This window comes from Stegodyphus dumicola, chromosome 4 (assembly GCF_044657685.1).
Source record: "Stegodyphus dumicola isolate Sdum_Otavi_A_Nest chromosome 4, ASM4465768v1".
In the NCBI taxonomy this organism is placed as follows: Eukaryota; Metazoa; Arthropoda; class Arachnida; order Araneae; family Eresidae; genus Stegodyphus; species Stegodyphus dumicola.
This window is the reverse complement of record NC_140771.1, coordinates 5,439,206-5,451,700: the sequence shown is the minus strand read 5'-3', so window position 1 is coordinate 5,451,700 and position 12,495 is coordinate 5,439,206. Positions and strand designations below refer to the sequence as shown.

At 33.9% G+C, this 12,495-nt stretch overlaps 1 protein-coding gene across 4 annotated transcripts in view; it reads right to left on the bottom strand.

Moving 5' to 3' along the window:
- The window catches only part of LOC146997469 (rho GTPase-activating protein 39-like), a 256,069-nt gene that overhangs the window by 76,556 nt on the left and 167,018 nt on the right, over nucleotides 1–12,495 (bottom strand). For 3 of the 4 annotated variants that reach the window (XM_085814492.1, XM_085814495.1, XM_085814493.1), the window contains one exon: nucleotides 11,602–11,712. In XM_085814492.1, coding sequence (XP_085670618.1) covers nucleotides 11,602–11,712 — 111 coding nt within the window. The remainder of the gene's footprint in view (nucleotides 1–11,601; nucleotides 11,713–12,495) is intronic. The other variant, XM_085814494.1, reaches the window with a different exon arrangement.

Below are 12,495 nucleotides of genomic sequence, written 5' to 3'. Positions count from 1 at the left end.
CCTTGCAAGTACTTCTAATTTGCTTATTTTGCTTTCAAATTATAAAGAACAGAGAGTCGAAAGCTATATTGCACATTTATACATAAATCATTTTTTATCAATACATGAAATTATTGCCATGTGTGTGTATGTATGATGATTTAGTTCTGGATGACATAAGACAAACATTAACTCTTTGGTCATAGCCGGAATAGAGATAAACGTAATAGATATCTAGATCGCGAATTAGATTACCGGAACTTCAGCAAGTACAACTAGCTCATAATAACATCACTTTATTAATTTTTTTGCTGGACGAATACTTTCTTGGACATATCTTAAGACATCTCTTCTTCGTTTACACAACTCTATGGGTTCTCTAAGCGCCCATAATTTTACATACGCATATTACATCTTTAAACAATATATAAAAGCAACAAAGTCATTAATCACGTGCTTGCGATGCAAAAGCAAACGAGAGAAGTGACTGCGTATTCAGCAGTTGGGGTATTTATAAACTCGGCTCTTTTGTTTCAGCTTTGAATGGTGTAGAACTACAGCTCTACAGCACTGCATATGTAAGTGAAGCAGTACAGTTTCCAGAATAGGAATGTAGCCGAAATACAAACAGGAATTAAAAGAGCTATTGCTGTATTACGTTAGTAATTTGTTACTAATTTTCTTTCATACACAGAGATACTCAAGTCCAAAAGTTAAATAATAAGAAAATAATTTTTCCGAATTCCTCAAACCTATCACCGATGATGGAGGTCATGCACACTCATGTTCCAAAAGTTAAACAACAATAAAAATGAAAAAAATAGATTAAAAAGGACTTAAATTCATTAAAATTTTTATATATGATTAGGCATGACAAAAGATATCAGCGAGGGAAAATTAAAACAAAATAATCAATAAGACATAAACAAATAATAAAAGTAAACAAAAATACAAGATTTGGGCAAACAAAAGTACAAGATCTGTTCAGACAAAAATTCATTGGTGGATGTCTGTCAATACAAAATGTTTGACCTCTGCAAGAAACATATGCCCAAGAGAGTCAATTCATGCCAAGAATATGTTCATTTGGAGGCATATGGATTATCTGTGCTCATTCATAGAGTAGAGATATTATACATAGATGTTTTTTAAGAAGTGTGCAGGAAAAATTACACGCAGGAATTCCTGTTTATGCTCACAAATCAGTGATGTCGATGGTTATGCCAAACAAAGCCGTATTTTCAATCAAACTGCTTTCCAATATATAACTGACTACGCGAGTTATGGCCATAAAAATGACATTCAAAGACCACGGCCTCAAGATATGCTTGAAAAAAAATGAGCAAGGATGTGATTTCTACATCGCATTGCAATTACATCACAATTAGAGAAGACGTAAAATGCAATGCAACCATCCACAGCAATCCTTCCCGAAACAACAAACAAGTGTATGTGTGTATTTCGTGGATGTTACTGCATGAAAGTGAGTTCCAGACACTCTCCAAATCAATAACCTTCAGCAATCAGTTTACAGATATATTATGACTGTGACTCATTTGCAAAAAGCACCGTGCCCCATTGCTGTGGAGCCCAGCAGTGTGGATCTTGAATCTTATTTTAAGCAGGCCTTTCTTTGCCATAATGTCAGCGAGATGCAAACCACTAATCATCTTGCAGCCAGCTGACCTGCATAAAGGTGTCCGTAAAGAGTTTTCCAAGATACTACTATGCTTCTGTCAACGCTGCAAATTCGAATAGCAAGTTGATGCGCAGTGAGTTACATCCCCCCCCCACTCAGTGTTGTAATTGCTCGCTTTCAAATCGTTGAGTTTGTTAATCAAAAATTCGTTAAAGTTTTACAAAAAAATATAAAATAGGTAATAAAACAAACTCCAAATTTGGGCTTCCAGATTCGAGCGAAGAACTACATTATTCAAAATTGGATTCCGTTGTTTGTGCGAGAAACATGCAGATTCTTCATTATTTTGTAGGGTCCAGGTGGGTTAACTTCTGTCTGGATACAGGAACAGCAGGAAACTACAAAGAAGGGTTCAACCCTTTTATTAACTCTTTAAAATTTACGCTCCGTCAACTCGACGCTAACACACTTCGCCTCTTCTTGGACGGTAACTGAAAAGCAGGTAATTGAAAATTAAAAGTCGAAATGTTCAACAAGTGCTAAACTAACCTACGGGGCTCAGCGAGATCCCGAACTTCAACCTCCTACTAAGCTAGTAGCAGTAAAGCAATGCAATTAAGCCACTTGAACCAGCAATAAGCAAACGTATCTGGACCCTACATTGGCGACCGAACAAAAAAGGGTGGTGGATGGTAATTTCTCCCCAACCAGGATTTGGCGATTGGGTCCTCTAAAAACCCCAGTCGCCCTTTAGAAGGGGAAGTATATAAAGTATTTCTTCCGCCTTCGTGGTGTAGTGGTTCTGCACGCTGGGCCAGTGTTCCAAAGGTCCGTGGTTTGATTCCCGACTAAGGCGATTGGTAATTTTTCATCTTTCCTGCTTCCAAAAAAAAAAAAAAAAAAAAATAACCTAATGTCTCTACAATTTAATTTCTTTAAAAGCCACTTTTTTTTTCCCTTTTAAATATAATGCAGGACTCTAATATCTGGTGGCAACAATTTGAAAAGTGAAACGCCGTTCAACCAACGCAAAATGCCAAAACGAAATTAAAGCCCTTCTAGGCAAATTGCCCCTTTGGACTAATAAATAAGTAAATAAATTTAAAAAAAAAATCCTTTTAGGAACCAGGAAACCGTATTTCAATTCCAAGGAATTCAAGAGAATTTTTAACATTTCATCTCCTTTATTGTAAATCACCAGTATAATAATGACTCTCATACGTACTGTTAATAAATAGAATACAATTTCTTTTCTTTTCTTTTTTAGTTTCGTTTTGGCATTTTGCGTCCGACGGATAAATGTCGGTTCACTTTTCAAACTGTTGCCATAAAATGTTAGAGTCCTGCATTATATTTGAAGAAATTAAATAATGAAAATCTGCGTAAATGTATGTATATTTCTCACATTGTCATAAAATAACGGTACATAGAGTCATCGAATTTTGAATAACGTAATCCTCCAACGAATATGAGCATGTGGAAGACCAAATTTGAAATTTGAAATTTGTTTTATGATCGATTTCCTATTTTTTAAAACTTTGACGAATTTTTGATTAACAAACTCAAGGATTTCAAAGCGAGCAATCGCAACGTTGTGCAGAAAAAACATTTTTATCTCCAGCGCGTGAGTCTCTGTATCGGAAATTCTAAAGATATGCTCGTTTTAAAACTATTTTGTGATATTGCTGTTGCACTGGATCTTATGGTTTAAGTGCGAGGAACATGATATTTAATAAAGAAAGGTAACACACAAAATGTTAAAAAACGCCCATTTGGACGTAATTTAAAATCTGAAACATTTCGTTTTTTTTTTTTTTTTTTTTTTTTTTTTTTTCTCCCCCCGGGGTACGGGGCGAGGAGGCATTTTTAAAATATGTAATGAATATAAAATATATTTAAATACAGTAGTACCTCGCGATACGATGGGTTCACGATACGATGTGTTCAAGATACGAAGTGGAATATCGCAAATATTCGTGCTCGCGAAACGATACGTTTTTCGCGATGCGATCCCAATATCTCTTGCCGCTTGAAATTGCTTTGAAGTTGGCGCGCTACGGGCAAACCTCACGCGTCACTCAGCAAGCCAAATGAGTTTTCTCCCTCGTCTGAGGCGTTCCCGGCTGTCACCTTGATCACATCCGGAGGAGTAGGGACGACTTGCAGAAATCTAACAGTGGTTGCCTATTGCAGCCTGTATAATTGTCAAGAAAAAGCTGGTTGTAGCGCCTCATTTCGCAAATTAGAATTTCTACATATTTTTATTTTTGAAATTGAGATTGATTTTTAAAAATTTAGCATATTTATGAATTAACGTTCCAAATAATTATAAAGCTATTACATGCTTTCAGGATTGGATATTTTTTTAGCTTTCCCTATGCTGTAAGGAAATTTGTAACTACTTCTTTTAGAAAATAATATTTTAAATCTGAACTAATAGAAAATTTCAAACAAGCAATTTTCTCTTGCAATTTTTATGCTTTTTATTGGTGTAAATAAGTAAAAAATACTAAAATATTTCAAAATGAATTTTTGAAAGTTTTGTTTAAAATTCTAAATTGTGCTTCTTTTTTAAAATTATAGATGAATATTATAGCTCAATTTCTATAAAGGAATTTTATTTCAACTATATTTCATAATACATAATATTCATAGTGATGAACACTTTTGACTCCTTAAAAATTTTTATACATTTAATTCTAATATTAAAATTGTATTTAACCGTAATAATTAATTTTGCTTGTATTTTATATTAATTATTTTTTAATTTATTTTTAGTTCGGCATAAGATTTTTTTATTTACTGTTAATTTAATTTATTAGCCCAAAGGGGCGGTAGCCTAGAAAGGCTGTTAGTTTCGAAGCGGCATTTTGCGCTGTTTTACTACAAATGTCCGTGTCTCCTTGCAAATTGTTGTTACCAAATATTATCGCCCTGTATTATATTTAAAGAAATTAAATAATGAAGAATGTGCATGAATACATGTATTTTTCTCGCACTGTGACAAAAACGACAGTATCTATTGCCATTAAATTTTGAATAATGTAATCCTCCACCCGAACATGGGCATCCGGACGGCCGAATTTCGAATTTGTTTTAATCTATTTCCTATTTTGTAAAACTTTAACGAATTTTTGATTAACAAACTCAACGAGTTCAGAGCGAGCACTGTACTGAAAATAACAGTTTTATCTCCAGTTCGGAAATTCTAAAGATATGCTGTTTTCAAATGTATGTGGTTTATGAACGAAGAACATGATATTCAATAAATACAAGTAACACACAAAACGTTAAAAAAAAAGGTTCCTTTTGGGCGTAATATAAAATCTGAGTGCTTCTAGATTTTATTTTACCTTTTTTTTTTTTCCCTTCAGAACACTCAGAAACTTTTATGCTCCGAATTTTATGAATTACTAAAATAAATATTCCACTTTGATGTTAATAAGTTAATGATGATATAATCAAATAAATTATTGTTTTGTAATGTTATTATAGTTTTGAAAATGGTCATTAAAATAAAAAAAAATATCAGATCTTGTTTAATTTTACCTTATTTATTTCAAAGCATCACGTACTATCAATCTTATTTAATTTTACGTTATTTGTACGCAAAATTAAGTTCATAAATTTTGTGCTTAGAGTTTTTACCGTTTTACCAACGCAAAGATGTTTGTACAAGAATTACGCGTGAAAAAAAATGCGCGAAATGCAGTGAAAAGTGCTTTTATGAGATACATTAAATCGTATCTGGAAAAAACTGTGGCTTTCATAATCTCATCACTATGCAACGATCACATTTAATAATTAAAATGAGTTATGTGATACAAACGCCATAGGTTTCAGTGTTAAAGTAAACCAGATCGTCCCTACTCTTTCTTCCGGACATGTCGGTGACGCGCGCCCCGCCCACTGGGTTAGTCTATTTCTTATAAGGTCCATGCAGCAAGCCTCAATACGTCACTATTCAAGCTGTTCTGGTATTGGTCGACGTGACGTCATCTTCCTTTCTCTATAAATCCTGTTCTCCTATTGTTCGGCATCACGGCATCGTAGGATACCGAGTCCACACAAAGCGTCGATGAGATATCGTTCTCTCCTTCTCGAGACCGCGTGGCGTTCGTACAGTTCATACGACATTCTTGTGATTGTGTGATCGTAATATTATTTTGTGATAAACTTTATTCGCCATGGGTCCTAAATGTGCTTTTAGTGCTGGTGGTGATAAGGGGAAAAGAAAGTCATCGATAACCATGGAAGTGAAATTGGAAATTATAAAAAAATACGAAAGTGGCATGCGCATCATGGCTATTGCTAATGCATATGGACGAAACCAATCGACGATTAGTACCATTATAAAGAATAAAGAAACCATTAAAGCCAGCAAGTCTGCAAAGGGCGTTACCACCTTCTCATACAATAGAACTGCCCTTAATGACGAGATGGAGACTCTTCTTATTTGGATAAAAGAGAAGGAAATTGCTGGTGATACGATAACACAAGCTGCTATATGCCATAAAGCCACTGCGATCTTTGAAGACCTCGCAAAAGCCCAGAGAGACGAAGGAGGCGAAGGGACATCAACACAAGAGGCCCCAACGTTCAAAGCATCTCATGGGTGGTTTGAACGATTCAAGAAGAGATCGGGGATACATAACGTGGTCAGGCATGGGGAAGCTGCCAGCGCCGATGAAAAAGCAGCGCAAGAATTTATCAAGGCCTTCAAAAAGTTAATCCTCGATGAAGGCTACATCCCTCAACAAGTCTTCAACTGTGATGAAACGGGGCTTTTCTGGAAGAAAATGCCCCGTCGTACATACATCACAGAAGAAGAAAAGAAACTTCCTGGACACAAACCCATGAAGGATAGGCTTACTCGTGCCCCTATGTGCGAATGCCAGTGGGGATTTAAAAATAAAACCCCTACTGGTATACCACTCAGAAGATCCTCGTGCCTTCAAGGCACATAATGTGTCGAAGGATAAGCTCGCCGTCTTTTGGAGGTCCAACGCCAAAGCTTGGATCATGAGGCTTTTATTTGTTGAGTGGGTTAATTGCTGCTTCGGACCTGCAGTGAAAAAATATTTAGAGGAGAATGGTCTTCCTCTAAAATGCCTCCTTGTGCTCGACAATGCCCCTGCTCATCCTCCTGGCCTTGAAGAACAAATACATCCCGACTTCCGACCTTATCAAAGTGTTTTATCTGCCACCGAACACCACTTCCATCCTCCAGCCTATGGACCAGCAAGTCATTGCTAATTTTAAGAAGCTTTACACGAAGCACCTTTTCAAACGATGCTTCGAAGTGACAGAGAGCACGCAACTCACACTCCGTGAGTTTTGGAATAGTCACTACGACATTATCCATTGCTTAAAAATCATAGAAAAGGCATGGGGTGAGGTCTCAAGGCGCACCTTGAACTCAGCATGGAGCTTTGGGCAGCTATGGTCGCAGAACGAGACTTTGAGGGTTTCGAAATCCCTACTGAAGAAGAAGCTGTGGATGATCCTGCTCCATTGGAGGAGATTATTTCTCTGTCAAAGTCTTTGGGGCTTGTTGTCGATGAGGCTGATTGACAACCTACTCGACGAGCACAAGGACGAGCTCAACACTGACAACTTGAAGGCATTGAAGGCGATGCAAATCAGCGATCTTCAAGAGGAACATCATTCGAGTGTTGAGGGGGAGGTGGAGGTGGCACTGACATCTACGGAAATACGGGAAGCCATCGGTTGGTTTGAAAACTTAAACAGTTTTATTGAAAAAAAGCACCCAGAAAAAATGCGTACAGCTCGTGCAATGGACAATGTGAATGACATTTGTATGATTCATTTTCGAAACATTTTGAGGAGTCGTCAGAAACAAGTTTCTTTAGATAGATATTTTTCGAAGAGAAGTGCCCTAGAAAGTGAAGAAGCGAGTGTTTCTAGTAAGAAAACTAGAAAGGAAAGTGAAGACGATGATGTATCACCTCAAATTTAAGTTCAGTTAGTTAAAAAGAAAAGAAAAAAAAAATTACAAAAGATAAAAATTATAAAAAAAAATTTATTTTAAGTTTTCATTACTGTGTCTGTAATTTTATATAAGAAATTTAATTTAATTTTAAGTTTTCATTACTGTATCTAAGTTTTATAAACGCTGTGCGCAATTTATCAGTGTCGTAATAAAAACTATCCCTCGCTGACTGTACAGTACTTTAGGGTAAGTGAAATTAATTTTTCTTTTTATTTTTTATTTATTTATAAGGTTATTTTAATTTATAAATGTTTATTGTGTGTATGTGGTACTTAATATACTATTTTGTGACTAATTATTATTACGTATAGACGATTTTGCTGCTTATATATGGGGCGTTGCACGAATTAATTAAATTACATAAGATTACATTGTTCATTATACGATTTTTTTACGATACGATCCCGGTCCAGGAACGGATTAAGATCGTATCGCGAGGTACCACTGTACACTTTATATCTTTAGATAATATATTATAAAAGGTCATTAATTTTAAAATCACATTAAAATATTTTAATGATGACATAATTGGGATATCGCAAATTCCACTCTTTTCTGTTTCTCCTAAGATTATAAAGAAGTTTATGGTATCATGAGATTATTAACAAAAATGGCAATTTTTCTTCAACTGCCTGCCTTTGTTCTTTGCTTGAGTTGCAAATTAGCTTCCAACAGCGATATTTAAGTCGAAATTATTCCATCAATCATACGACACTCTGTATCTCATTTCCGGTTTTAGATGAATCATTTGTCATCAGGAAGTTTCAACGTAATGAAAAGTGACGTAATCAAGTCGCTGTTCCGCTAATACAAACGATAATAAATAATCTAATTATAACTGTACACAATGGCGCAGTCTCACCAGCGCATGATTTGTTTCATAGAAGACCTCTTCTTAACAAGATAGACTTCCCCACAGAAAAACCAAACAGCTTGATTTCGCAGGGAAAATAAGTTACGAAGGCGAAATATAAATAAATATAAATTTCGACTATGTGCCAAACAACAACAACCAAAGAAAAAGGTTGCTCGATTAGGTTTCCGTTCTCTATGCAATAGTTAAAGTACATAATTGGACTATTTTTCATGCAAAAGTACTTTTATAGTAGTCTTTTTAAAGTAAACTTAAGTTCCCCCCCCCCAAAAAAAAACGAAAAAAAAAAAAAAAACTGCAGACGATGGAAATAACTTCCATAATAATTAAAGAGTTAATACTTAATAATAAATAATTTAAAAAATAATAGGTGAAACTTCTCGTCTGCTGGTCAAGGTTCAGAGACTTAATTTAAAAAAATATTTTCCGCCATTCAAACTAAATATAATCTTTATTACAAATTAATATAGTAATGTAAAAATATAATTTATCCAGCGATAAAATTTATTTAAATCCGCGATTCTCAACCGGTGGTATGCGTACCACTACAGGTGGTACGCAAAGAAACGAATTATTTTTTAACTACTCGCCGCTACGCAGCCAGCCTTCGTCTACCTTTTAAATGAAAAGGGAAAACTTTAATTAAAAAAATCAATAAAAATGTATTAAATATAAAAAAATTACAATGAAATAAGCAATATTTCTTAACACAAATATTAATTATCCTAATAAATAAATTAACCAACTTCCCGTTGCAAGATCTTAAGAATTCAAATGGTATAAAGGAAGTTAAAAACTTTGCTTCCTTTAAAAAAAAAAAAAAAAAAAAAAAAAAAAAAAAAAAAAACTTTTCATACAATTAAAATTATATATAATTAAAACATAATATAAAAAATTACAATGAAAAAAGCAATAAATCTTATATTTTCAAGAGAAAACAGACAACAGTCCAGTATCCAAAGCAATGAATGAAAAACTATTGCCAAAACCACATTTTAAAAAAAAATGAAATTATGACCAGAAAGCAAAAACCAACAAAATTGTGCTTTGTGGATGACATAATTCAAAATATACAAACCTCTTTGCAATAATTAATAAAGAGAGAGAGAGGGGAAAAAAAGGGAAATTTTTTCTGTTGTGCCTCGCGAGACACATGCGCGTCAGAATAAGAAGACTGCGATGCGTGTTTCGTGTACAAAAATCAAAAGAAAATAAGCAGCATTTTATCCCATATATTCAACAGTCAGCAGTCCAGTATACAAAGCTTTGAATCAAAAACTACTGACAAAGCCACATTTCTAAAAGAATGAAACTATTCAAAATGATGCGATTTCATCAAAAAAGATAAAATTAAAAAAAAAAAATCTGATTCGAATTTTGAAAAAATCGTTTCGAGGTTCACTGCCTCTTGTCTAGATGCACCTATGTCTCAAATTTTGTAGCCCTGGGTCTATTAGCTAACACGCAGCACGAACGAAAGACACACACACACAGAGACTCTTTCTTTCACTATATTTAGAGATTAAGTTCAAAAATCTTGTGAGGAAAAAGGGTAGAACTCGAACTGAAGATTTAAAAAATAACACACTTGTTAACTTCTGGCTGAACTTAAAAAAAATAATAATAATATATATATATATATATATATATATATCTCAAATAAAGCTATTACATTTTCATTGCCTTCTTGCACAACCTATTTGTGTGAACAAAGATTTTCTTCCACGTTATATTTGAAAAATAAGTACGCAACAAAATTAAAAGTGGATCCCAATTTACGGTAAAACCAGACATAAAGAAACTGATCTCCCATAAACAGACCCAAATATCACACTAAATTTTAGAAAAGTACTATAACTTAAATTTTGATGATTAAAATGGTAACCAGTTTTTAATCTAATATCTTTTATGTGTGCAGATTTAATACAAATATAGCCAATAAGCTGTGCAAATGGCAAAATTTATAATTTTTTTAATATTTCTATTGAGAATTTGAAAAATAATCATTGTAAAATGAGTAGTACTAAAGTAGTAGTACTACTGTAGTGAGTATGAGCAGTACTGCTGAGTGGTACTAAAGTTTTTCAGTTTTTGTTTATGATAGACGTTAGTCAAAAGGTTGAGAACCACTGATTTAAATTATTTTAATAGTTTATTAGCATCAACTAGACTACGTTAATCCGCACATTTTGATTTATTTATATTTACTGTTTATTTTATTAATGCTTCAAAACGAACTATGGAACAAATACGGTTAGTAAAATACACGAACAAAAATTTTTACTCCCCAGAAAAAATTTAGCTCAGGGATAATTATTTCAAAAATACTTCCTTTGGATACCAAAACATTAAAATTAATTGGTTTACTTTAAATTATATTTTTAATTCATTAATTACCAAATTAAAGCATTAAATTGCTTTATTTGTTTAATTTACACTTTTAATTCAGTTATTACACATTATCAAGTTAGAACATTTTGCAAGAGACGTAACTGTGACTAATAAAACTACGAATACGTTTTTTGCAAAAGCCTCTTAAAAAAGGAGGTACAAAAAATATGCATCCTAATTTTTAAGCAATTTTCACATACAAGAAATAACTATTAATAAATAGGATTGTTATTCATTTATTACCCTACAGTGGTACTCATTATTAATCTAATTCTCCATAAGAATCTTTAAGAGCAAATCTTGTATCTTACTTATTTCACATTAAATCATATTTTAATCAATCTTACGTCACTCGTGATACGTATCGGTATTATTCGAAATTTTCATTCAAGATATACCTGCCTCTCTTTTCATTGACAAAGCTATTTGGAAAACGATTGTACTGTTTTGCAACAAAAGCTTGACTTAAAACAAGGCATCCTCCTCCGACATTCATTCATTTGGCTGTAGACAGCGTGAAACCATTGTTGTCTCGAGTTCCAGATAGTGACAGCGATCCAGTCGTGCGAAAAGATCACGATTTGTGAAGAGACATTCATTTCCGCTGATCTTGATAAAAAATATGGGTGACAACCGAGGTGATGGGAATGTGAAATGAGCACAGGGATTTCACGACAGAAAGCCAAATAAAAATGGTGCACTTACACTTTCCCGGGGGGCATCTCCCGGACGCACTCGCCAGTGGTGAGATTGGCGTACATGGTCACCTTCGTGATAGGCTCCACGATCTCCACCCATTCTGGCGCCGACATCCTGCTACAAAGAAAAGAACCTGTTAAACGTCGATTCAATCAAACAGCGAGTCACAATAATAATAAATTCTCCATTTCAAATAGTAAACAAAATTTAAAAAGATAGAAAACTTTTATAAAATAGAAAAAAAAAATGTGTTCGATCGATATCGCTGAAAAACACGTCTGTAATACATTGCTCTAAATTTTACATGAAAGTCTTAAAAATCAAGGTCTAATGATTCAGTTTTATGGTAATTTTAGAACAAGAAGTTGATAACATGCTAAGACTTCCACAGCTTCAATGGCATCGTTTTATAAAGTAGGATCTCTAGTAAGGAAATACTATTTAAGTTCATATGCCATTCAAGATTCAGATTTTTGAAAGGAACATTGCACTACTACATGATTTCGAAATTAAGTATTAAAATCCTTCCGCAACACATCATATACTAACAAAGTTGAATAAGTTAATATACTAATAAATTGAATGAATTAAGTAGCAAACAAAAATAAACACAATTTTTTGGGGAGTTGCAACAAATTTTAAATGGCAGAAGGAGAAATTTAATTGCGAATAAGTAAATCCGGCTAATCTTTGGAATATGGTAACAGGTAGTTTGGCGACATTTTGGTAAGGCGATAAAGGTTTACTAGCTAGGACTTTAGCAGTGTACATGGATAAAGTCAAGAGTGTGCGCAATATCATTTTTGTGCAATTCTGGTATGTTTTTTTAAGTGAAAATAGGTCGACGTGTACATGGATATCGATGCCTATGGTTGTTGGTAAGTTCGACTAATCTATATG